Genomic DNA, 27,347 nt, shown 5'->3' on the forward strand with positions numbered 1-27,347 from the left:
TCTGCTCTGATCAGCTGGCTCCATTGCTTTGGGCCTGAGGTGAGGCAGAAACATCTTAGCAGTAGGGCATGGTGGAGGAAGGCTACTCAGCTCATAATAGCTGGGAAGCAGGAAGGGCAGGGGACAAGAAATATCCTTCCAAGGCACACCCCAAGTGACCTACTGTCTCCAACAAGTATCACTCCCACAGCTTCCACCACCTCCCAGTAGTCCATCCAGCTAATAACAGATTAATCCATTATCCAATCACTTCCCTAACGTCCTACCTCTGCACTGGGGACCAAGCCTTCAACACAAAAGTCTTTGGGGGAACATTCATTCCAAATGACACACTTGGTCAATAATGGAAGTTCTAAAGTAACTGTACGTTACTCTGTATTGTACTATGCATGGTAGAAATGCATGAATATTTAAGTGCTAATAATGAAGGTTGATGTAAAGAAGTGACAGATACTGGTTGACTGAATTCTTTAAAATTAGGAGCAGTGACACATACATCTTCATTGTATCTCCAATCATTGCATATTGTGCCAGAATCAATGAATACACAAGAGTTTTTAATCTTATGTACCAAAAGCCATTGAAGTTTGGCCTTGGGAGCACATCACCAGTCTCTGGGGGAAAGATTTGCAAAGTCACCTTCTGTCAATGACTACAAAAGGATGAGGGCCCCTAAGCAAGGTCTGTCATTTGGAATCTCAAATGGTGACAAATTTGAATATCTCCTGTGGTTGTAAACTAAACTAATTTTTAGCAGTCCCACAGTAACCCTAAACTGATTTTGAAATTTTCTATTTCTTCCTTCACCATTTCTATTATACTTCATCCAGACAGCAACCACATAAAGATTGTTGAAAATGAAAGTTTCCTTTAATTGATAGTCAAGATCTCATTTTGCTCGGAACTTTAATATATTTAGAAAGAACATGTAGCCCATACTAACAATGATCTTGTTCCATTGATATGTATCTGCAGATTAAAGGCAGCGGCCCTTCCCTCTTGTTGAGGAAATGTATCCTGTCACTCATTTTCTCCATAACCTCAGATCAGTGCTTCTTGTTTTCATGATAATAAGCAGTCTCATCTTCATGATGTTTGGGAGGGGGCTGGAGTTTAAGATCTTTTACATAAAAGAAGTTTCATAATCACAAGCTGTGAAAAGGGAGAGAATGTATACTTACCATAGGTACTTTTTTACCACGAATTTCCTGACCTTGATTTGATTAAAATCTCAACCTAAAGATTGCAACAATTTAGATGTCTTTAGAGTTTAATTGTTCATTTCACTTTGATAAAAACCTCAAGGTGGGGCAAGAGTGGCAGAACGGAAGGAGAAGCTAAGGACTGAGTTGCTTTGCAAAGCAGTGTTTGAAAGTGAACAGCCCATTTAACAAGAAGCAAAACCACAGAGAAGATTCTGCTCACTTTGTTTCACAAAATCATTCAGGCTCTTCCTACGGTCCTCTCCCTCTAGTTCGCCCCTTTACTTCTCAGATACTGCGGGGGTAGATAACCTGATCCATCTCTGAGAAATTCAGGGGAGAAAAGAAGACTTCTGCTTGAGTGGTTTTTCTGTCACTGATGTTCAGGGAAATGAAGACATCGCCAACCATGTGTAGAATTGGGAAATCATTTTGGGTCCTTTTCCTAATCCCATATCTGGGCTTCTGGAGCATCCACGGTAAGGTACTGACTTCGATTATTTCTGGTTTTATTTCTCAGTGGATTATGGACACAATGTATTACCTTGTTGAACTTAGTAGGGCATGATGTTTATGCCAAGTGGGTAATGGTAGACGAAATGAAGCCGTTACATTTGCTCCCTAATGACATTATAAAATATACACCAAATTAGAGCATGCTACTCATGCTTAAATAGTGAAGACCAAATCCACTGCTTGGCCAGTTTTCTTAAAAACCCATGTTGATGATAAGAAAAAAGAATTGATTAGCTACTATAAATGGTTAAGTACAAATTTATTGCTACTATTATCACAAACTTTTTGGCTACCATACTGATAGTGAATAAATAGCATATTCTTTAAAAAGTATATATGTATATATATTTTAGTTTATGGATATTTATATATTTATTTATTTATTTATATGCAGTGCTGAGTATCAAACCCAGTGCCTCACACATGCTAGGCAAGTGCTCTACTACTGAGCTACAACCCCAACCCAAATAGCATGTTCTTTCCAAACTGATTCCAGAAGAATGCTGTGGAGGTCATTTGGGTAGGACAGGTGCTGGATAACTGAGATTAAACCTGTCTCCTTGGTTACTCTCCAGTAGTATATTCTCTAAATAAAATATTGGTACTTGCTTCAGTGGTGTGTGTGCCTTGAAAATATTGAGTGAGAAAATGCTGGGAAGCAGGAGCAGAGTATTCCACACAGCTTCTATTTTGTTGGAAGGGAATGATTCCTACTTGGTTGTCAGCTGAATATTGAAACAGTTTGAGTTCTGTATAGATGACATTTGTCCAGACTCGAAAAGACTTTGGGTATGTGAAAACAATCAGTCCTTCTTTATTTTGAGGTTTCTTGCTCCCTTACATAGACGCCGGGACCATAAGTTGTAAAGGAGGAAGGCCTATGAATGGTTAGAAGAAGTTTCTAATTGCTCAGTTAACTCTCCTCTGTACACAAACACTCATTTTTCAGCTTGTGTGCTTTTAAGTTATAAAATATGATCATTGCCATCCTAAAGAACGTCCTCTTTGATTCTAAAACTGTTCAGTCTGGAATTTGACTCCATGGTGCCAGGATACCACAGCAAAAATCTCCTCGGTTACTGAGTGTCTCGTGTTGAGTCCACTAGGTGCTTAGATATTTTGCTGAAATTTCAGCTTCCATTAGATGCCTGCAATCACAGAGCTACAAACAGAGACAAAGAGTAAACAGAATTCATCCTAAAGAATCTATTTTCTATTCTCTGTGAAATTAATGAAAATATTTTCAGTGCTTTACTACAACTGGGGTACCATATTACGTCCATTCTTCCTCCAGTGTGTTGTAACTTAGTGCTTATAAAAATAGACTTGGGTATTAGAATCAGCTTCTTCACTTACTCTGCCATTTACTATGTGATCTTGGTTAAGCTTCTTATCCTCTCTCACTTTTACTTTCCTCATTTGTAAAATAGAGATAATAATTGTACCTAAATTGTGGGCCTATAGTGATCGTTAAAAATGTAATAATACAGTTAAAGTGCCTTGCATACCAAGTACACATAACCAAAGCTGGATTACCGTTAATGGTATTTTTGCTAATTATACTTTCACCAAGAAACTCCCGCAAAATCCAGTTAATTAAAAGGTAAAGTTTAACATTATTATATAATTAAGATGCTGTGTAACAGATCACTAAAACCTATTCCTCCTAACTCAAACTTTGTACCTGTGACCAACATATCCCTAATAGTTGAGTTTTTAAAGTTAAAATGAATAAGTGAAATATATTGTACAGTATATTAAGCCCAGAATATGGTGAATCAAATTATTTGGAAAATGAAAGGGAAAGACTTGGCTCAAGTACTGACCAGGTATCTTATATAGAAGTTAATTACATTATTAGATTACATAAATTACATAGATTACATTATTACTCATATTAAATTAAGGATATAGGTTGAGATAAAAACATTAGGTGGGGGTGTAGCTCGGAGGAAGAACACTTGCCTCACATACATGAGGTCCTAGGTTCTATCTCTTGCACCACAAAAAAAGAAAGAAAGAAAAAGAAAAGGAACATTTGGTGGATTTGTTCCTCAAGACAAAGCCAAGAGCTCTGAAGTTCAAGTAACACAACATCTGTATCAGGCTTATTTGTATTGCTCTTGCTATTTATTTCTGTTGAAATGCACATATGAAATTTTAGAGTCATGTCTTCCAACAAATGCCAAATACTTATGTGCTGTTATCACAAAAATGCCTACCATTTATGCAAATATCTAGGAACACATTCTGCAGTTTCAGGATTTCCTGGATTAAGGCACAAACAGATTAACCCCCATACTGATTACAGCCTCGAATTGACTCCCTAACAATGAGAAGCTCTTTAATTTTATTGTTGCTTCCTTCATCCCACTATAAAAATTTCCTCTATTGTAATAATGAAGTTAAAAGCTATTATCTTGCCTCCCTGGGACTTTTCTACTTTGTTTCCATTATCAGTGAGTTTTGCTTTTAATTAGAGTTCAGAAAATGCTTATCTTCTCTTATACCCAATTTCCTCATCTTAAAAATAAAAGTAATCATCGTAACCACTTCATAAAATCATTGTGAGACTAAAAATGAAGTACATATAGATGGTCCTCAATTTAGAATGGTTCAACAATGATGCAAAAGCAATGTGCCTAAAAGTGACTAATGGAAAATAAGAACTTAAAAATATTCATCCTATCCTTTTTGCCTGTTGTCGGGATGGTTCCAGGAGGGGTCTACTGTCCAGTGGTGAGTGAGGTGCAGTGGGCTCATGGGCAGGTGACAGGGAGTTTGCAGCAGTGATTCCTGAGTTGTGCTTCCAAATGTGACTTAGCCTGTCCATCTGCTATCCAACCCCATGACCTTGAAAGATCTCTGCTTATCCTATTCTTAAATATCTCAAGGAGAGTTAACTCAGGCACTTTGTAAGCTTTGCTAAGTGTTTTCAAAAGCTACACCAAATGAAAAAATGACTGTTTTTAGGTAAAACAGTTTCAGAATTATCCCAATCTAGATAAAACCATGAGGTTTATGGTTTAAAGTCTTATATTGCTCTATACAACTAGATTGCAGAGATAGTCTTCAAATTTCCCCCTAAGTAGTCATATCACACGATGAGAAATTCTAGCCTTAGAAGAAATTGTTTCAAAATGTGCTAAATAATATGAAAGCGAACTTAAAGAAACAATTCATGCATGATTATAAGAAGGTAAATTTTTGGAGGAAGGGGATTTTTAAGAGGAAATAGTAAAAGATGAAAATTCTCTCAGTTTTCTTGTATCATGTTTTTAAAGTAATGAGAATAAATATAGATTCATATTATGTGTATTCTTGATGTGAAATTAATTTTTTCCATTTTCATCATAAGGGAACTTTATATTATGTTAGTGTGTGTGCATTTGTATGTGTTTTGAGAGAAAATGACTATCCCTGTCTAAAGACAATATCCAAAGAAGCTATTCCACAGAGAATAGGAGACAATGTCTATTATTCTGTGCCACTTATATGTCTGTGATCTATATTATATTAAATGCTGTTTGTCAAATAGATGTATTGAATATATTTTGATTTCACAGCAATCTCAGTTTCCATTCCATTCCTAAGAACAAGTCACAGGGTTTTCCTTAAACTAACAATAGTCACCTTTTATAACACAAGTTCTGATTTTAACACATTTATGTGTCATGTATATTTAAATTTATCCGGGTATCCCTATCAATTTTGGGAATATTTGACATGTGCAGTGGGTTCATTGCTCTAATGTTAAAGTAATACATTTAATAAAGGTTACAAAACCTTGAATTAGTGACTTCTAGCTCTAATCTCATGTCACCACATTCTGATTTTGTGTATGTATGTCAGCTAGTTTATGACAGTAAGTATACCATTTGGGCCTTCAGATGTTACCTGTATGATTCCCCCAAGGTGCGCGGGTTGATGTCCTCCCAGGGTCTTTGATGTACTGCCATTGCTCTGCATGGATTTCCTTGACTGGGCTCAAGCCACTGCCTTGTGTCATCTGGAAGCCTCAATCTGCTAGGGATGATGCAGTTATTTCCCTTCCCTGGTGGCCATCATCTGCCCTCCCTCCACTATCCTACTCCACTGAAGTAAAGCAGAACATACCATCATCCGGAGGCCTTTTTCCTCCCGAGTGTGGAAACTCTCCTCTGCAGTCGCCCCAGCATGTATCTGAAGTATTTGTTATTTATCATCATCTCTTCTGATAGAGACCAAGATATTGGCTGATGTCCCTAAAAATTATTGGTCTATTATGCCTTTAGTAATATTATAGTTTTCTAAAATATTTTACATTTCTATGTTCATCACTAACACTGTCAGCTCAAATTAACCTTTTTGAACTTTCCTTAAATTTTTAGAATTTTTCAATGGAGGAATACTGCAATTCAGGATTTTTCTTATGATAACAGTGATAATCAAGGGTGTTTTTTTGAAATAAGAAATAATGGTATTTCACAAAAGATTCATAATCACAGTCCTAATTTAAGAACCTAACTAATAGTTTTCACAGATTACTTACTCTTTTCAGCCCTGATAGTATTTGTACATGCAATTACACTTGCTCAGCTGGAAGTCACTGGACCGTGTAGTTGTTGGTGTCTAGTATTCCTTTCTGAGCAACCGATCTGGTGTCTAGATGGCCATGCAGCATGACATAGTAAATATTTTGGAATATCATCCATGAGTGAACTTAAATCAGGTCTTCCCACATACTTGCAAAGTCTAGTTTTTCTTCAGTGGTTATGACCTAACCACTACAGGGTATTTTGATGTGCATATATTGTCACCTCAATGCCTTTTAATTGACCTCTTAAAGGGCTTAACTGTGTTTGTGTCTTAAGGCATAGGAACATTTAGAGCTGTAAACAGGGAATTCTTCACTTCTTCAAGCTTCCTCTTCTGTCTTGGGGCATGTCATGCCTTCTTACCTTCATACTTTCCTAAGGCTACCTCCTTCTGCAGAGATGGATACCATAAATCAAGGTCATGGTAAACTAGACAGGGGACAAATGCATCAACACAGAAGTAGTTGAAATAGAGTGACGCATGCCACCCTGAATAGCATGGGACCATTTTTTAGGAGGGGGGATGGTATTGATTGTGATAATGGGAAAAAGACTGAGTATGCAGGGTGGCGGGGTTGGGAGTGGGAGAAGACTCATTCCTCTCCGTAACACCTTCCTGATTGGCCTAGTCAGGAAGATGCATTCCCTCTTGAGGATCTGAAAGCTCTCAGAGATTATAATCATGTTTAAAATAAATAAAAATCTAACTGCACAGTTGAAGAACCACATAAGCAACTTTCTGCCTCCTCTTTGCACTAGAAACCATCGCATTCCTGAATTGCCACAGGCATTAGGATGTCTACATCCCTGGGTGCATTCTCACAGCCTATTTAGTATTGTACAGCACCAGCAATTCTGAGTAATGTCAGTAGTAGGACACTTCCCCTATAATATTTAGTTTAAGTTTAAAGTGATCAATGTGTTATTGTTGAGTATTAATATGTGTGCAAGCTTCACATTAGTGTGTTTGTAGGTTTTATTCTTCAATAAATGTTACCTTTTATTTGCAAGTGAACTCCAAGAACTTCCCACCTAGATTTGGCCCTGGACACATACAAATTCAGTTACTTGATTTCATTTTGAGAATAAATATACAATGTTCAGAATCACTCCAGTGCTCCAGGTATAGTCTAGATCCCCAGTTGCTGTGGTACTGCATGTTCCTGCCTCTCAATTGTCCACTTTAAATGAACACCACAATGATAACAGAGATGAAGAAACACAGGAGAGGCTGCTTCATTCCCATCACTATATGCAATTGTGTTGAATATTTATTTGTTTAAAGTTTTAAAACAATGAAACAGAGTACAGAGTGTAGGGTGTGATATTTTTACCTGGTAACTCTGGTTCATATATCAAATACTTTATTAGTATCTTTACAATTGAAATGCACACTTTTTAAAGGGCTAATTGTTTTGAAACTACAGAATTGAGCAAGAAAAAAACTATATTAGTGGTAAAATTTAGCAGTTGCCTAAGGTGTACTTTGCAGAATTTCAGTTTTAATAAAAGTTCACTTATCAGTTTAATGAAATTCACCTACTAATTAGTGGACACTTATTTTTATAAATTATTCCACAAATTATAACTAAAGGATCAAAGTTCACATTGCTCAAATAATTGAACAAATAGTTGTGCATTTTTTTCTTTTTTCTATTCTATTTTTCAAATATTTGCGAAAGTAAATAGTTGTACATATGAAATTCAATACAAAAATATTTACTGTTTGTGTTTCTTTTCTGGCCACTTTATTGTTTGTTTCATTTTATGATTATTTCTGAAAATATTTCTCCATGGGGAGGTAGAGGTTGTTCAAAATGAGTTGTGCTAGACTTTGAATGTCTACCATGATAATTCCCATGTGGTTTTCTTAAGAATATTCCTAAATTTATAGTGATTTACAAAGATATTTTATCATATGAAAACCTAGAGGTGTTAGATGCTTTTAAACTCATACTGCATGTATTTATTTTAATTATTTTCAGCATCAAAAATTCCCTATTACCACATACGGATGTTTGAGAAAAACAGCAAAAATAATACAGTAGTTACAAAAATAACTGAGAGTTGACAGATAAGTCACAGCCCAAAGCAACTGTGATTGTTTTCTCCCTTCAGAAAATGTTTGTTTGATGATGCAGTCCCCTTGAGGAAAGCTTTCTGTGCCTTGCGTGCCTTAAGATGGATTTTCATAATTCACAACAGATGAAAAAGACTTGTCAACATGCCTGTAGGCACAGTGGTCTTTTATTGAGATAAAATTCATATATTATACAATTCATCACTTCAAAGTAGACAATTCAGTGGTTTTTAGCATAGTCAAGACATTGTGCAGCTATCTCCACCATCTTATCCCAGAATATTCTCATCAACTCAAAGAAACCCATACTGGTTAAGTTGTTCCCAGTTCCCTCCTTTTCCCCATCTCTAGAAACCACTAAAGTGCTTTCTGTCTCTATGCATTGCCTGTTTGGAGCATTTAATAGAAATAGGAACATACAATATGTGATCTTTTGTATCTGGTTTCTTTCACTTAACATAGTATTTTTAAGGTTCCTCTCTATTGTAATATGAATAAATATTTCATTCCTTTTGGTGACTGAATAATATTCCATTGTTTGGAAATACCACTTTTATTTATACATTTATCAACTGATGGACAGTCAGGTTTTTTCCCATTTTTTAAAAATATTATGAATATAGTTGCAATTAACACTACTGTACAAGATATGGTGTGTACACATATTGTCAATTCTCTTGGGATAAACCAAAGAATGGAATTTCTGAGTTGTAGGATAACTATAATGCTTAACTTTTTGAGGAACTGTCAAACTGTTCTCCATACCAATGATATCATTTTGTATTTCCCTCAGCAGTGTATCAGAGTTCCCATTTCTCCACATTCCCACAATCACTTGTTATTTTCTGAAGTTTTATGATTATTATACTCATTCTAGTATGTGTTAGTATGTGTAAAGTGGTATACCATTGAGATTTTTATTTGCATTTCTCTGGTGAATAATGATATTAAACATTCTTCTGGTTTTTTTTTTTTTTTTTTTTTTTTTTTGGCACTTGGGATTGAACACAGGGGCACTTTGCTATTGAGCTACATCTCTTGTCCTTTTAATTTTGAGACAGTCTTGCTAAGTTGCTGAGGCTGACCTTGAACTTGCAATTCTCTTGCTTCAGCCTCACAAGTCATTGGGATTACAGGCATGTACCAAGATGCCCAAAGTTAAACTTCTATTCATGTGTTCATTTGACCTTTTGTATATAACCTTAGAAGAAATATCTACTCAAATTCTTTGCCCCTTCTTTAATGGATGATTTGCCTTTTATTATTAAACTGTGAAAGTCCTTTATATGTTCTAGCTCTTAGACTCTTACAAATAAATAATTGCAATCGTTTTCTCTCATTCTGTGAATTTTGTTCTTTCCTTCCTTCCTTTCTTTTTTTCTGAAGATGGAACTCAGGGGTGCTCTACAATTGAGCTACATCACCAGTCTGCTCTTCCTTCCTTCCTTCCTTCCTTCCTTCCTTTCTTCCTTTTACAGCATTTCATTGAATTGCCTAAATTGACCTTGAACTTCTGATCTTCCTGCTTCCCAGTCTCTGGGATTATAGGAGTGTGCCACCACACCAGCTTCCTTTTGGCTTCTTCATGGTGTCCTTGAAGACTTCAGATAATTTTCTTTGATTTAGCTTCTTTTTTTGCTTATTACAAAAACATGCTCACTTAACCTTTTGAACATTAAGGCAACTTCAGGATAAAGATCAAGACTATCCCCTGACAACTTCCCAGGAAGGGCAGGGGAGCAGTCCTCCTTGGAGATCTGGCTGCCCACATATCCTGAAAAATTAGAATTATGACATTTGGTTCAGTGGATCATTCTCACCCTAGAAACATCAGGTTTAGTCTCTGAGAGATAGGAAGAGTAACACCTTGTTTATGCACAGAGGAAATACTCTTGATAATTTTTAATGCCTGGTTTCCAAGCATTCATCTATTCATTCTTCCATTCAAGAAATATTCCTATGCCTGTGGAATCAGAATTCACACTGGGATTGTTAATGATCCTCCTGATGCTAAAAATATGCAGGAACCCCAACGGTGCTTCTGTAATCCCATTGCAAGTTAGTGATGTTGCTAAAGACAACAGCTAGCTCTTTTTCCCACCTCTACCAGCTAATCAATTTTGTGCACTCCTCCCAAGCATAGAATCACAGGACTCTAAGACCAAAAATTGTGTTTAATTGTGCTACTAGCACCAGGTGACAGTTCTTTGACTAAATGGAAGGGCGTAATATCACAATGAGTAGAAACTTCAGTCTAGAAGTGGTTTCACAGTCAGTCACACATTGGGGGAAGTGAAGTTGTATGTGTTTGTGTGCTGGAAGGTGATGGTGGTTAAGAACTTCCCTATTTTTGTAGTTCAATCCTTTTTCTTATTGTGAAGCAATAGAGTGCTGCTGAAACTGGGCAGCTATCTCAAGTTTACACAATATTTTAGCATTTGAAACAGGCATGTTCAAATAAATATTCTCATTTTTAGTGATTTCCATGCCCTTTATAAATGTCCCCCACCCCAAATTAGGCACTGCATTTTCTCATGGTGGACAGGTAAAGTTTAAACTTCCCTGCCTAATACTTATTCCATTTATTCTGAAACAACCAGTGGAATCTCTGTCACTTTCAGAAAACTGCAATCCAGTTGCATCAGTTCCTTGAATGGACCATAAGATTTCTAGATGAACAACTTTTCTTTCCCCATTTCCTCAGTCCTGAAATACCTTGCTTGTCTCTGCTCTGATTGTCAAAGGGCTGTTTATTCACTGAGGTTCAGCTCAGGTACCATGAAGACTTTCCTCAAGAGCCCTAGCTGAGGTCATGCACCTTCACACAAAGTGGTCTGTACATTTTTACAGTGTTATCCTCCCCTTTGTCCTGCATCTTTATTTCCCATCAGGAGCCAAATTCCAAAATGCAGGCATCATGTCTTATTTCTATACTTCCCAACAATCAGTATACTAGGACCCTCTAAACCTTGCTTTCAGCTCAGGTAAACTTTAAGTAAAAAGAGTAGTAGGTAATAAGTATATTCTAGAAAAGTGACCTCATCATTTGGTAAATTGTCTAATTAAACAGTAAACTCTTGAAAACAAAAGGTCTTTGTAACCATCTGGATTTTTGAAATTCTGGCACAAATTTACAGGTTCCATAAACTATTATTAATTTACCCAAGAAAATGAAAATGGGAAGTTAGGAGGCTGTGATAGTCCACTAAGTTAAAACAGACATCTGGAAACGGTTTCACTTGACCTTTCTGCCTCTGAACTCCTTGCTTTTTTGTTATGACTGTAACAACATCCAGGTGTTGTATTGTTAGGCACTTCCTTTTGGTAAATTACCTTACTCTTTCTCTTCAATTTTTTGAAAACCTCATCCTTATGACTTACTTTTCATTTGCTTTCATTTTTCTGAAATTTTAAAAGTAAATTGACTTAGCAAGTCTTCAAGTGAACTTGTTTGTAGTCTCAACATAGTTATCAGTAGTCAATCAAGTTCTAAAGTTTCTCTCTCAATTGAATTCCTGAAAATTTAATCAAATTTCAATTATTATGTGCTAGAATTGATGATATATGCAGGAATTAGAGTAAAAGGCTTATTAGGTATTAAGAAATAGCTAAAAATGAGAATATTCATTCTATAAGGGTTTAGAAATAAAGTGGAACATTGTTCTAGGTAGAGAGGCTTGTGGAACTCAGGGCCCCAAAGCTGCCGGCTAACTCATTGCCTGTCTCCCTGTGTGGTGGGGCCCTTAGCTCTTCTGGTCTTTAAAGAAGGCTTTTACCTGTAACCTCAGGTATGCTTATGTAATTATAGCTCATGATTCTGTGAATCTATTCAGAAGAATATTTGAAGATGTGTGAAAGAAATGAATGGAGATGGATTACATACATTGCTGACAGAGTAGTTCAAAACATAAAATAACAGGCTAATAAAAAACTAGAAGATTGAAGGTAAAAGTACTTTAATTACCTTTAAGACCATGTGCTTAGTCTTATCTTTGCTAGAAAAATAAAAAGATATAAATTACCAGGGCTAGGACCGTAGCTCAGATGTAGAGTGCTTGCCTGGCATGTATGAGGGACTGGATTCAATCCTTAGCACCACATAAAAATAAACAAACAAAATAAGGGCATTCTATCCATCTACAACTGCAAAAAAAATTTTTTTTAAAGATATAAATTACCACAAATAGCTTAACTAGAAAGAATCTTTGCCTATTTTAATTATTTTATTTCACTACCTCAGGGAGTTAGAATCATAACAAAACATTTGGTGGTTTATATATATATATCATATACATATCAGTTATATGAGGTAAATGATGTAAAATTTTTTATTATTATAAATGCATACCATATTTCATGCTACTTTTATGAATGGAACTCAGATAATTAATAGTTAAAATTCTATTATTGATTAAGTCTTGTCATTGTGAGCATATTGGTCTGTATTTTATAGCATGTTTTATTTCATGTCTGAAATAAAAATGACATTGTAAGAATTACATATAAAATGAGATAAAGTTTGGATATTGAGATATCTATTTTGTCACCTTGGAAAATATTTCTTTCTCATACAACTTGACTCTCAGCTATATTTTGAATGTAGAGATTACAGGGTAAATACATTCATGATAAGTTAATGATAACTTGTTCAATGACAGAAATCTTTAAAATTTTTTCTGGCTGCAGATTTTATACACACTTGACAGTTGCTAACTGGAGGTCATAGAGTATATAGAAAGGCCTATTTCCAGTGAAAAGCTCTTTTCCTCAAAGGGAGGCATGTTTGCAGTATGTTGGGCCAGCATGCAGAAATTCCCAGAGTTGGAACCCTACTCTTCCTTCCTGTCGGAGAATAAATATGTCAGGGTAACTAGGACCATCTTATCTTCAGATGATTATCTTGAATTGCATGTCTTCTATAAAGATAGTCAGGAGAGAAAATTTGCAAGGCGGGATTAAGGCTATTGAAAAACCAGAAGAGAAAATTTCTAATTCCAAATATTCTAGGGAAATAATTGTTTACAAAAATTCTTCTCCTTCATTTAATGGAATAAGAGGTGCTCAAGAAGTAATACAGACTAATGGTTAATGAGTTCTAGAGCAAGAGACTATAATATGACCTTAAATCTTAATTCTCCTAATTTTTGGCATGTTATTATAGACAAGTTCTTTACCACCTCAGTCTCCTCATTTGTAAAGCAGATATACTAATATATAGTATTTTTGTTGTGAAGATGAAATTATTTTTTAAATCCAGTATTCAAAATATTAAATGTAAATATTTGTTACATGACTACTATGTACCAGACACTGGGCTAGAAAGAGTCAGTTTCTTGAAAATATTATCTAGAAAAATTATATAATTAAGTTTGAGAAATTTTTGGTAGAAATGGTTGAAGTGGCATATGTATGCTTGTTAAGAAGAACATATTTGATTTTAATTCTGTCTTCATCTTTTAGGGAAGGAGTCATGTAAAGAACAACTTTATGTCAGGAGACATTCCACATACTATGCCTCAGCAGGAACTTCCTTTAAAATGGAATGCCTTGTCAAATACTGTGCTAATAGACCCAATGTGACTTGGTGCAAGTTCAATGGAACAAAATGTTTACAACTCAGGGACAGACTTCAGCCACATACAAGTTGGGAAGAAAGGAAGAATATTTCAGTATTTTTTCTACATTTTGAACCAGTGCTTCCTAGCGACAATGGCTCCTATAGCTGTCATGCGAATTTTTGGTCTTTCCTCGCTCAAAGTCATTCAATAACCCTTTATGTGACCGGTGAGTTCTCAACCCCCAGATCATCTAATGTTTTTCTCATTGTGTTTCCAGGAAACCAAAGATTTGGATTTTTGAGCGAGTAGGTTAGAAACTGAACGCCTGTATCACCTCAGAAGTCTGCCACATCTCACGGAGTGTGAGATCCACGAGTGCACGTGTGTTTGCATGTGTGTGCGTGTGTGCGAGAAGTGAGTTAGAGAAGAGTAAGAAAAATACAATGAAAGTTACTGTTTTTGTGTTTATGGATTATATCATATACTTGATAAGTTCAGAAGTAGATTATTGAAGCAATGAAAAAAATTACAGTGAACACCAGTAATTGCAGATAGTTCTTCATTGTCCTTGCTTTATTTTTTCTATTTTAAAAATTTGTTTTAGTTGTCAATGGACTTTTATTTTATTCATTTATTTATGTGTGGTGCTGAGAATTGAACCCAGTGCCCCACATGTGCTAGGCAAATGCTCTACCACTGGGCTACAACCCCAGCCCCATCCTTACTTTATTTTTCTTTTATTTTTTTCTTCCATTTTTCTCTTTTTGACTTTGTCAATTATAGTCAATGCAAGTTACATGTGTGGTGCTCAGATAAATACACACGTGTAAATGTTCACAGTTTGCCTATAGAGCAAATGGACACAGGGAGCTTGACTCTGATGAGTTTTGGGGACTATGCAGGGCTTCAGCTGACTCCCCAGTTCCTCCCCAGAGGCCTTTAATTGACTGCAACAGCTAAGGAAGGACAGGTGGAGGTTAAGTCCTAGAAAACCACACTGAACAGAGCAGAGAGAAAAAATACAGTGAGGAAGAAAGGAGAATAAAAGTTTTTGATTTCTGAAAATCCCACAGCAAACATCTTAACCAATGGTGGAAGACTGAATGCTTTTCCCCTAAGATCAAGAACAAAACAAGGAAGGTTTCTGCCACTTCCATTCAACATTGAACTGGAAGCTGTAGCCAGAACAAGGAAGCAAGAACAAAGAGTAAAAGGCATCTAAATTTTAATGGAAGAAGTAAAATGATGTATTCAAAGACGGCATGAACTTTTATACAGATGATTGCTTTAAAATTCATAAAAACACTACTACAGTTAACATTCAAATTCAGCAAACTTGTAGGACATAGGATCAACATATAAAAATCAGTGGTAGTGCTATACACTAGCAAAGAACAAACTGAAAAGAAATTAAGGAAAAAAATTCCACTTACAATAACATCAAAAAAATAAAACACTTAGAAATAAATTTAACCAAGGAGGTGCAAGGTTTGCAAACTGAACAAAAGAAAGTATGACTAAAAGAAATTAAAGATATAAATAAGTATAAACACATTCTATTGTCATGGTTTGGAAGACTTGCTGTTGTGAAGATGATAATATTCCCCAAGATGGTCTAGAGATTCATATGATATTGTGATAGATCTGGAAAAGCCAAAACAATCTTGAAAAGCAGCAAAACTGGAGGCATCACATACCTGATCTCAAGACACACCACAGAGTCATAGTAACAAAGACAGCATACTACTGACATAAAACAGGTACAGAGATCAACGGAACAAATCAGAGGACTCAAAAACAAACCCACACATCTTCAGCTGACTGATTTTGACCAGGGTGCCAAAAATATACATTACAGAAAGGACAGCCTCTTTACCACATGCTGCTGGGAAAACTGGGTATTCATATGTAGAAAATTGAAACTTGATCCCTATCTCACACAGTATGGAAATCAACTCAAAATGGGTGAAAGACCTTAATCTAAGACCTGAAACTTAAAAACTACTAGAAGAGAATATAGGGGAAACACTTTAAGATATTTGCCCCTAGCATGGAAGAGACTCCGGTTTGTTCCATAGCATTGAATACCACCAAATAAAAAATCCAAATGAATGATTTGGTTGGGACAATTGTATACTCACAGGTAAAAGAATAAATTAGAACCATTTGTCTCACACCAAATAAAGAAATGGATCAGAGATTTAACTATAAGAGTTAAAACTATGAAAACTAAATTTATATAAAACTACAAATATATATATATATAAAAGTATAAATCTTCCTGGTCTTGGATTTAGTAATAGTTTCTTAGATACAATTAGAAAAACATAAACAAAAAAGTAGATAAATTTGACTTCATAAAACCTAAAACCTTTTCTGCATCTAAGGACACTTCCAAAAGAGTAAAAATACAAACCACAGAATATGAGAAAATATTTGCAAATCATGTGTCTGACAGGAGATGGTTAACTAGAATATATAAAGAACTACTACAACTCAACTATAAACAGATAAGCAAGGATTTGCATAGACATGTTATTGAAGATATATGAAATGGCCAATAAGCGCATGAAGAAAAGCTCAATATCATTTAATCTTCAGGGACATGCAAATCAAAACCACAGTGAGATTATCACTGCATACCCACTAGAATGACAAGAATTAAAAAATAAATAAACAAGGGTGTGGAGAAGTGGAAACCCTCTCAAATTACTTGTGGTGGCAATGTAAAATTGGCACTGTTAATTTGGAAGAGAGTCTAGTGGCTCTTCAAAAAGGTAACCTAGTTGCCACATGACCAAGCAATTGCATGGCTATGTAAATGCCCAAATGAAATTAAAATATGTGCCACACCAAAACTTCTGCATGAATGTTGATAGCAGCTATTTACAATAGTCCATAGGTGGAAGCAACCTAAATGCTCACCACCTGATGAACAGCTAAAGGAAATGTGGCATAGGCACAGGACTGAATATTCGTGATCTGTTAAAGGAAATGAGCACTGATATGTGCTGCAACCTGGATGAGCCTCAGAAACATTAAGCTAAGGAAAACAAGTCAGCACAAAAGCATGTCCTGTTAAACTCTTTGCCCTGAGGGGTTTTATTACTTTTATACTGGAACAAAATATGTGAAGATAAAGCAGTGAGACACCAAAAGTTAAATAGAACACATGAAAGGTCTCCTTTCTTTTGAAAGATTTCTAACCTCCTAGTTTCATGCTCCTCCCTTCCTTATCACTCTCTTCTCTCTTTCTTTCATATCAGTCTCTTTCATATCACTTTGTCAGTCAAGGCTTCTGATCCACACTGGGACTTGGCTTTTGGATTTCTGCTCCTGTCAATAGTCTTTCACTCTGTTGATGTGTTCCCTTTATAGCTTCTAAGAGCATGTCAGGCGACTCCAATTTATGGTACTATTGGACTTCTTGACCTTAGTGTTTCCCATTTTGGTCATTTTAGCCAAAAATATCCCTATTATACTGAATTTGCCTAATATACTTCTTGTCTCCTGGAGAGCATCCTCAGTGCTCACAAAACTGGGCTTACGTTTGTTCATCAGCACTCAAAGTCTTCCTCAGTTCATTTCCGCCTATCTTTGTGGATTCCTTTTGGATTCCACATAGAACCTCTCCACTCAGCCAAACAGCCCAGGTTGCCAAGGCCATGCCTTTACTGTGACCCCTCCTATGCCGTTGTCACCCCTCGCCGTAGGGCATCCATTCACCTGTCTCCACCTATCAAAACTTCAGCCCTCGGTTCAAGTCTAGTTCATTACCCAAGTTTTCAAGGAAGCCTTTCCCCTTGCTCTAGGGGATGCGACTTTCTTTTCTGTCAATTCTTATGCCATTTAAGCCTCTGTGTCTCTCAGTTTTTATATATTTTCTTTCACTGTAGTAATGTATGGAAATGCTTTGAAGTCCCATAAACAATTATAATGTCCTGGAAATTGTATCATATTTCTTTAGGTTTTCTCTATTTCCTTCCAAAAGTCAAATAAATTATTTTGGACTTATCTTTAATTTAAACTGGGTGTGAATTCTAACTTAATGAAAAGGTGAAAACAAAGGTAATAGGAAAATGTTAAAAAATTGCTTTTCTTTTGGACATGAGAGGACTCAATGATGTAAGTATGAAGTGAGGAAAAAAATATGCCCTGGAATTATATTTAAGAAACATACTTTAATAAATACATTTTGAGGTATGACAAAAATATTTAATTTTTCCCCTTGAAACATCTTCCTGAAGGGCTATTGGGCATTTTCTTGTTTTTGGGTCTGACTTTCCTTTGCTGTTTATGTTCATTAAGAATGGGTTCGTGTAAGAACAGGCATGTGACAAACTGGGGACTTGGATGCTCTTGGGAAAGCAGTATTCTCCCAGAATGAAGAAAGGCACTTTGTAAAATATAGCAAATTCCCAGGAGAAAGTGGACTGAGCTGGGGAATAGTCATGGGAACATACAGTGTTCTGGAAGTCTGTTCTCAGCCTGTCCCTGGTCAGTCCTGATTAGGAACTTCACAAAAGCAAGGTGGTAATTATCTGAGCAAGAATGTGGTATGGAGTGAGAAGGCAGGGGGTGAGAGGCACAGTCTTTGTTTCAGAATGAGCACCCAGAATGTCTCCCAAAACATCCTTTCCTGATGGCCTTCCATACTCGATTTGGAGCACTTGCTGGTGTGTCTTGTTATTGCAGGTGCTAGAGGTGTTGTATGGGCTGTTTTTTGTCCCAATGCCTAATGAATGGGGAAGAGGGAATCAAAGCAAGGATGAGAGTTACATTGTATTTGCAAAGATTTTCTTTGAGCCTGAAACTAACTTAGGGATTTACTTTATTTCATGATCTTACAGTGATGATCCATAGAATCATGCAAACTGACCTTGAGCTGGGTTATCGGATTCTTTTTCAGTATGCAATTACCAGAGTCCTCTCCAAATTTAGCTTTGATTTTAGACATACCCGAGAATACACTCATTGTTTTCTCAACCAATTTCAATTCTTCATCCTCTTTCTGTATTTCAGAACAGATCCAAAATAATTCAGAACAATCTCAAATAAGTAAGTATCAAATTAATTAAATAAAATTACAAGTTTGTGTGACAGTTGGAAAAGTAATAGAAGTTGGATCCCCTTAGTCAAGTGAATTTGTTTGCATTAGATTATCTGTTGTTTGGTATCCAGCCCCCTCCCCCACTCTGGCGATGATTTGGCTCCCTGCCCAAGCTCAACAGCAGCTGCAGCATGAACAGTGCAACGTTTATTGATGTTTGTTACCACTTGTCCTGAATTCTGAAACTATAGAACTATAGGTCCAGCCTCAGTTGCCTCTAGCCATTTTTACCCTAAAACCAAGCATCTAGGGAAACAAATTACACACATTATAATAGGATATCTTATTTCAGTACTTTTCATGCTGGTCAACAGTAACCTCAAATAAAAAATAGATCCTATATCAAAACCCATAACATGCATATTAGTAAAAAGTTTCACAAGGCCATACTTATGTTGAGATTTTATTGTGGATAATCTTTACTGTGGTGAGGAGGTGTCTTGCGTAATGTAGGGTGTTTAGCTTGTGCTCATTATATGCCAGCCCCACTCTGACCTAGTCACAAGGAGAAACATCTCCAGACATGGCCGTGTGTGTCCTGGGGGAGAAATTGTCCTGCTTGAGAATCACTGCTGTACTGTGTGTGATCAATTTTGATGTATTCTGTTGTGTTCTGCTTCATTTTCCATAAATGCTATTTGCTATCTACTAAATTGTTTCACAACCTGATAATAAATTTCAGACTACCCTGTACAAGTGGCCTTGATGTTTGTTAACTCTTATAAATAATAATGAGCATCAGCTATATGCCAGGCAAAGCATATTTGGGGAAATCAAAAGCATTTGGTATTTGAAGATAACAATTAGTTGTGAGACAAAGAAAAGGCACTGTGTTGAAGAAATGTGTATTTAGTATCTGAAATGTGTTGGCTCCCTAGCTGTCTGACTTTGGGTAACTCCTGGAATAACAATATTTTTCTCAAGTCACAGAACTGGATAAAGCTAAAGACTTCTCTAATTTCCTTAAATAGTGCATATGAAAGTGAACTTTGATCCTGTAAAGGGAAGGGCTTGGTGAAATACTTTTTGAGAGATGTTATGAAATTGTTCTACAGAAGATTAACTCTAGCAAAATAAAAGATTTTTGCAAAAGATTAAGCCAAGTACTGAGGCCTAGTTTTTCAGGAGAGGCCCCCAGAGAAGAAATCGAGGCATCTGACAATGCAGAAGGATGTTGCTGATCCTAACATAGCTCTCTCCTAACTGTCTTTAGCACTGACTAACATTCCAGATGCACCCAGTGCCTCAGGACCACCCTCCAAGGAAGAGGTAGCAGACAAGCCATGGCTCCTCTACGGTCTGCTTCCTTTGGGAGGATTGCCTTTCCTCGTCGTTGCCTGTTTCTGCCTGTTCTGCTACTTGAAAAGGCACCAAGGTGGGTTCCATTTTCCCCCTGCCCCTCTGTAGCACATATCTGGGGTTCTATTTCCTGGGACTGATAGATTTTTCAGTTGGTTCCCATTTCTTTTCTGATCTATGATAAACCATGGACAAGGATTTCCTGGGAGACTACTCATGTTTTCACCAAAAAAAACAAGTGGATCTATTTGGGCTCCCTCTTGCATAGTGAGGCACATGCATCACAGAACAGTGCACAGCCCAGGGGTGTTGCCAGAAGGCCATGTTCCTGGGACATTCTTACTCTATTGGCATCAATCTTATGCTTGCATGTGAAAGAACTCTTCTAAACTGAGTCAAAAGTGGGGGAGTTGAAACAATCTCTCAGGTGAACGTGTCTGAGTTGAGTTGTTCTGTCTACCTTTTTACAGCTATACTGCATCATCCCAGTAGCACAGTCCCTGTTGGGAATTCATATGCATGTCCTTTCATGCATATGTTGCCATCATAAACACACAACTGAACTAAATTGAACTCAATAGTCACTCAACAATAATGTGCTTGAAAAATGTGGGTTTGGCGAAAACGGGAGAGGTGTGGTATTTTGAAAATAATTCCTTTCTGCTTTTGAAAACATTCTGTCAGTGTCACCACCAAACACTTAAAACCAGTAAGATAGGGATGCATTGAGAATTCTGATTAACTCTGACCTTGTCACCTCAGTTTTCTCTTTTTTCTTTTTCTTCCGTGTCTTCCCATTCATTTTCCCATACCATCGGCCGTAGTGTAGGTATGGAAACGAAACCAGACAGACTACCTACCCTGATTTCATTGCCACAGGAGAAAGATTTATCTGGTTGAAGTACTTCCAGTGAGGATTTTTGAAGTCCAGAACCTTCTTACAATTCTGAGGAATCCTCTGTAACCCCACCTCTGCATCTGCAATTTCATGGATCTTTCTCTGTCTCTCTGTACGTTCCATTATTTTTCTAGAGGCTGCTATAACCACTCTTAAAAGAAATTCAGAAAAGAGGCAGACATAATTTTTTTAAAAAAATTAATTTGTTTATTTTTATTATTTGCAGTTCTGGGTATTGAGCCCAGGGCTTCATTCTACAGGGTACTACATCCCCAGTCCATTTACTATTTTTTATTTTACTTTGAGACAGAGCTGCACTAGGTTGTCCAGACTGACTTTAAACTTACGATCCTCTTGCCTCAGCCTCCAGAGATTGAGTATGAGATGTACTCAGAGCAAGGGCTTCTGACCTTTACAAAATAAAGTGCTAGCTCTTGCCCCTTCCTCTTGGATATACTATAGAAAGGCTAAAGGGAAATGGGCAATGTGAATGATCACCCCCTGGAGCGTGTGCAGCACGCTAGCCAAGGCACATATACAAGCCCAGACATATGACACCATTGCTCACATGCAACAGGGTAGGCATGGGGGTCGGTGCTGTGGTTTACTTCTGCTTTCTTTCCTCTTTTTAATTACTTTTTTTTTTTTTTTCACTTTTGTCTTCCAGGGAAACAAAAGAAGCCTTCAGATACAGAAGGAAGGGAAATTAACCTGGTATGTTTGATGTATCTATTAAGACAAATGCAATTTGTGTGAAATTTTTTTTTTTCAATAAGTTTGCGTGACCATGGGACACTCATTTTTTTTTTTTAATGCATCAAAGACTCTTTGGAAATAACAAGCCTCATAATAAGTGTTTCTTTGGTCATGGAAGCAGTCCAGAATAGAAACAGGAAAGTCAAAGAGAGACCCACATAACTTTGGCTCAGCTCTTGTCCGTTATGTGGCTTTGGGCTATTCATTATTTTTACAAAAACACCTTAAAGTCTTTCTGGAAGAGAATAGAGAGTTAATGAAAGAATGAATCCATAAATAACCATATTTATAGGTTAATTATCACAATAAATCCTAACTCCATCAGAACAACTAGATTTTTCATAAACATACCTGTAGATAAAGAGACATGATTCCAGACTTAATGATTATACCAAAGTCCATAGTCAAGTGTGTGGGCTCATCAAGGAAAGGAAGAGACAGCCAGACAAAGGAAAAGGCATTTTGAAGGCAATTTTTTCTGTAAGGTTTGGAGAATAAGTGGTATGAATCTACATTGTGCACAACCATAGAAACGAAAAGTTCTACCCCATTTGTGTACAATCAATCAAAATACAGTCTGTAAAAAAAAAATTATAAAAAAATAAGTCTTTCTTTTGTATCCAAAGTTGTGTAGCTATTGGAACTAAAGAAAGAATGCAAGATGAAGCAATGTATTTGTGGGAAAAAATGAAGCTCTCTAATTAAAATAGTCATAATGAGGTACTTGATATGTGTGTGTCTGTGTTTCAGTAAGGAAAAGGAGAGAAAAATAAGCAGTAAGTATCTTCAAAGTTCCAGAAATGCCAGAGACAAATACAACCAATAATTCTACATATAATATTAAATAGTATTCAACATTTCCCACCTAGCTGTCAAATTTTATTTTATTTTCCCCCTATTTTTATTGGTACATTATAATTATACATAATGGTGGGATTCATTGTTACAGATTTGTACATGTACATGATCAAACACTATAACAATAAAATCTGGTCAATATCATTTCCCAGTATTTCCTGTCTCTTCCTTTCTCCCCCTGGTTCCTTTCCTCTATTCTACAGATGTCACTTCCATTTTCATGAAATCCCCTCCCCTCCCCTTTTTCCTTTTTCCTCTCTAGACTCCATATGTAAGAGAAAACATATGACCCTTGACTTTATGAGTTTGGTTTATGTTACTTAACATAATGTTCTCCAGTTCCATCCATGTTCCTGCAAATTGCATAATTTCATTTTTTTTATGGCTGAATTTTATGCAGAATCAAATCATTCAACTTGATAAACTCATATTAAGTTTTAGTAAGCATTTGTAGGCACTGGGTTTGGTGCTAAAACTTTCAGCTTTTTGTGGCAGGTTGTAGCAGCTTATCCCTGTCAATAGTCTCTAAAGCTTATGAAAGAATTTTTGCTTTCTTTTTGCCCATTCTACAGTCATTTTGACTTTAATTTATTAGTAGATATACAAACTGATGTTCTGGACTTATTCCAAAATAAAAGCATGAAAGTTATTGTATACTAAAAACCATGGAATTGTGAAATTCAAAGTTGAACGTTATGGTATGTGTATTTTAATTCAGTACACTTTTTTCTTTGTGGAGGGCAGGGGTTAGGGAGAATTGAACCCTAGGGTGCTTAATCACTGAGCCACATCACCAGCCCTTTTTATATTTCATTTTGAGACAAGATCTTGCCAAGTTGCTTAGGGCCTTGCTGAGTTGCTGTGGTTGGCTTTGAACTTGTGATCCTACTGCTTCAGAACTCCCAAGGATTACAGGCATGTGCTGTCACACTCAGCTCCATATACATTTTATGGTTTTATAAACCATAACGTGCCATTGCTGCTTCTGTCTGTATCAACTCTGTCCACCACATCATGGTGCGGGATCCTTGTGGCAGCCACTGTTTTGATGGAATATTACAAAGGAGATTCAGGGAGGGAGTACCAGGTTCATTCTAACAAAATTCTCCATGGCAATGAGTCATCTTTTGAGAAGAGGGCCAGGAAACTGAATTGACAGATTCATACAAATTAAAAAGTATAACAGGGGCCATGCGGAAACATTGAGGATTCATGGCTATTTACAGGTCATTTGACAGCCTGCAGTCTATTGAATCTATTGGCTTTGACTAGGCTCCTTTGTGTGGAGATGGGGACACATTCTATCTGAGTCCAGCAACCTCAGCCCCTTCCACTATTCAGACTTAGTGTTAATTCTGGGTGGTCACCTCCTTAGAGGAAGCAGTTATTACCTCATTTCTCAGGATGGTGCCAGAACTCTTCCAAGGAGATATAATACACATCCTACTATACACATCATGATGAGAATTACAAAGGACTAAATAAGGTATGTAGACTATAAAGTTTATGGACTTAATAAAAAAAAGAGTTAGGCCAAACGTCAAAAGTACTAATTGGAAAAATTGAGATTTAAAAAAAATTGAAATAATAACCCCTTTCATTAACATGACATCTTCACTTTTATCAGATAAATCCTTTGTACAGCTAGGAATGGCTAACAAATAACTGAAAAGAGTGAGAAGTTATCATTACTCATTTTAGTTTTAGTTTCCACAAACTCACCTCTTTCTTGGAAACTCTAAGATATTTGACACTCTTTGAAAGTATAAGAATTTTCTTGTGATAGAAATAACAACTGGAATAATATTTTAGAACTTTATCTAAGCTTTGTCTCTCCAAAACTGGTATCAATTTTCCAACTCTGGTTCTCAGATCATGATTGTTTATCTCGGATAGCTCATAACATTTATTCTTTTGACCCTCATCAGGAGGTAGACATTCTGCTTTATTTACGAATCTTTCTATTCTATCCTACATTAATACTTACCATTGGATTATGAAATGCTTGCAGTTTTCATGGGGTAGTTTATGTTTTTCCTGTTAATTTGGACTGAACTTTTATGTTGAAGGGAATTGAAAGTGTTCTATAATTTCAAAAGTGCCCCACAATAAAACACCAAATAAACACTTGGGAGCCACATAGTAGTCCTCAAAATTTATCCCTTAATAACCAAGTGTTTCCCCAAAATGTAGATATTAGCAGCATATGTGAGGACCAGTAGATTATTTCTCTCATGGTATATGACACTATTCAGCCTTTTGCTCAGTTTGCTAAGGAATCCACATTATCATTCAGTGGTGCACCTTTTTTCTCTTTTAGGTTGATGTCCCTCAGCCCGTTAGGAGTGAACAAGGTGAAGTGAGCATCACACAGAATTCCCAGACACTGCCATCAGAAACTGAAATTTATGATAATGACTCCTTGTTCAGGATACAAGAAGGCTCTGAAGTCTATTCTAATGCATGCCTAGAGGAAAACAAACAGGGAATTGTTTACGCTTCCCTGAATCATTCTATCATTGGTGTGAACCCAAGACAGGCAAGACCAGTGCAAGAAGCACCGACAGAATACGCATCCGTTTGTGTGCGGAGTCAAAACCGGTCCTGATACCAATCAACCTGTGATCATCTGATGATGGGCCTGTCACCTCCACTCTCTGGCCACAACAGGATGTCAAATATTCCTCAATGTGGGAATTTTCTCTTCAAGGTGGTTTATGTGGGTGCTTGTGTCTTAAGGGTTCACAGAACACGTGATTACAATTCCTCCTGATAACTTTTTTGGGATAATTTTACATTATAGCCTTGAACAACAAAATCTTCTCTCCAAAACTGTTTCATATTATTAATAGTACAACAGTAGAACGTTTAAATTTTGCTATATTTTACCCAATCTATAAATCCAATATTTCCTTTGAAGCTTTCAGAGAGACTTGTGGGGAAGAGAGGTTTGTGTTATCTGATCAGTTCACTACACACTCTTGAAAAGGAAAGAATGTTCCAATTTGAGTAACTATAAAAACAGTTACTGTATGTTTCCAGTCAATATTCTGTAACTAGAAAGTATTTTATGTCAATCTAAAGCTAGTGTTTCTTACATCTAAAGGAGAAATAATTTTAGACTTGACATAAGCAAAGATTGGAAAGGATAGGTGCAATATGGTTATAGAATATACCAATTGGATGTATTAAATGCTTAAATTTGCCCTGTTAGATTGTGAAGCAAATATAGGTATTTATGGAGCAATCAATGCATAGCATTTATGAGCAGAAGGGTAACTTGGTGTTTGGGTCATGTGGGATCACGTATGTGAATGTGACATAATGCTGCTGAATTAATATACTTGTGGGCATCTGAATAGACCTAAAAAGCAATGAGAACAGGTATTATCAGGCAAGTGCAGAATGAACTTTTAATGGCATCATGCTTGACCTGATAGCAATAAAAGGACAAGTAATGGAATGGAAGAGTTCAGAGTAACAGCTTGGTCAGTAGAGGTTGACATACTTTCATTAACATCTGTAACTTGGCTGTTCTTATAAAGGAATCAGGGCAAATCATATGCTATGAAGCAGTACAGTTTGACAATCATTCATTAAAGATACTGAAACTGCAGCCAATTAAGAGGAAAGCAAGAGATGATTTCATATTTCAGAATTTCCAGAGTACTTGAGTCTAATTATTTAAGCAGTAGCCTGCGACTTGATTCAACAGTTTGAGGCTAGTGTTCTTGGGTGCTGCTTCTAAATAATGCAGTAGTCCTGGTACAAAGTGGATGGAAAACCATTAGGATCCACTTGAACAAATAGGTGAGCTGCTGAGCAAATGAATGTGGTCTGTGTGTGTGCGTGCACGTGTGTGTGTGCGTGCGTGTGTGTGTGGCTTAGTGTACAGAGGGGTAGGTGACTTACAGAAAGAGTGCAACAGAAGTTGATAAAAGTGGCTTTCCATTTTCAGTTTGCTTATGAAGTGCCCAATACTAGAGTGAGTTATTAAAGAAAACAATTTATATAAAACGATAGTGCGAGTGTAAGTAGGGAACACACACACAAAGACAAAAATGAGGTTTTATGATAAAACTTTTCTGATGTAACACTCCTGTTAATTTTAGTTCTGTGGATTTGGGTTTTGAGTCACCGTTACTTAGCCAGTACAATAACATGACATCCAGAATTCTAAGCAACCAATTCTCGGTAGGCTCTTTTCGCCAAGCCCCATTTGTGAGCAATTTATGTAAAAAAGACATTAGAATAGATGCTTGTTGTGATCTTAAAATAGAAACAGGAAGCATGGGAGGATGCATGCAGCTGCCTTCTTATCAGATAAACACACAGAATTGAACGGTTCTTTCATAAATTCCCCCCAATTTAAGAAGAAGTATATTTTTCTTACTGTGTTTAGAATATCCATAATATGTCTTATAATAAAGATAATGTTAGGAGTGATTTCACCTCCATCAATGATTTATTTTTATATTGGTACCATGATGGTC

At 36.5% G+C, this 27,347-nt stretch overlaps 1 protein-coding gene across 1 annotated transcript; it reads left to right on the plus strand.

Moving 5' to 3' along the window:
• The first annotated feature begins 1,467 nt into the window (after nucleotides 1–1,467).
• Nucleotides 1,468–25,651, plus strand: Btla (B and T lymphocyte associated). Its single transcript, XM_047565243.1, has 6 exons — nucleotides 1,468–1,681; nucleotides 13,836–14,159; nucleotides 18,956–18,991; nucleotides 20,275–20,418; nucleotides 21,908–21,954; nucleotides 25,175–25,651. The coding sequence occupies exons 1-6, from the start codon at nucleotides 1,582–1,584 to the stop codon at nucleotides 25,460–25,462; spliced, it is 939 nt and encodes a 312-aa protein (XP_047421199.1). The 5' UTR covers nucleotides 1,468–1,581; the 3' UTR covers nucleotides 25,463–25,651.
• The last annotated feature ends 1,696 nt before the right edge of the window (nucleotides 25,652–27,347 follow it).

Source organism: Sciurus carolinensis, chromosome 9 (assembly GCF_902686445.1).
Source record: "Sciurus carolinensis chromosome 9, mSciCar1.2, whole genome shotgun sequence".
Classification (NCBI taxonomy): domain Eukaryota; kingdom Metazoa; phylum Chordata; class Mammalia; order Rodentia; family Sciuridae; genus Sciurus; species Sciurus carolinensis.

Bases quoted from the DNA above. Each gene is read 5' to 3' on its own strand.
- Btla (XM_047565243.1), top strand. From the start codon at position 1,582: ATGTTCAGGGAAATGAAGACATCGCCAACCATGTGTAGAATTGGGAAA. The intron at 18,992-20,274 runs GTAAGTATCAAA...CTAACATTCCAG, and splicing joins TTCAGAACAATCTCAAATAA to ATGCACCCAGTGCCTCAGGA. The intron at 21,955-25,174 runs GTATGTTTGATG...TTTCTCTTTTAG, and splicing joins AAGGAAGGGAAATTAACCTG to GTTGATGTCCCTCAGCCCGT.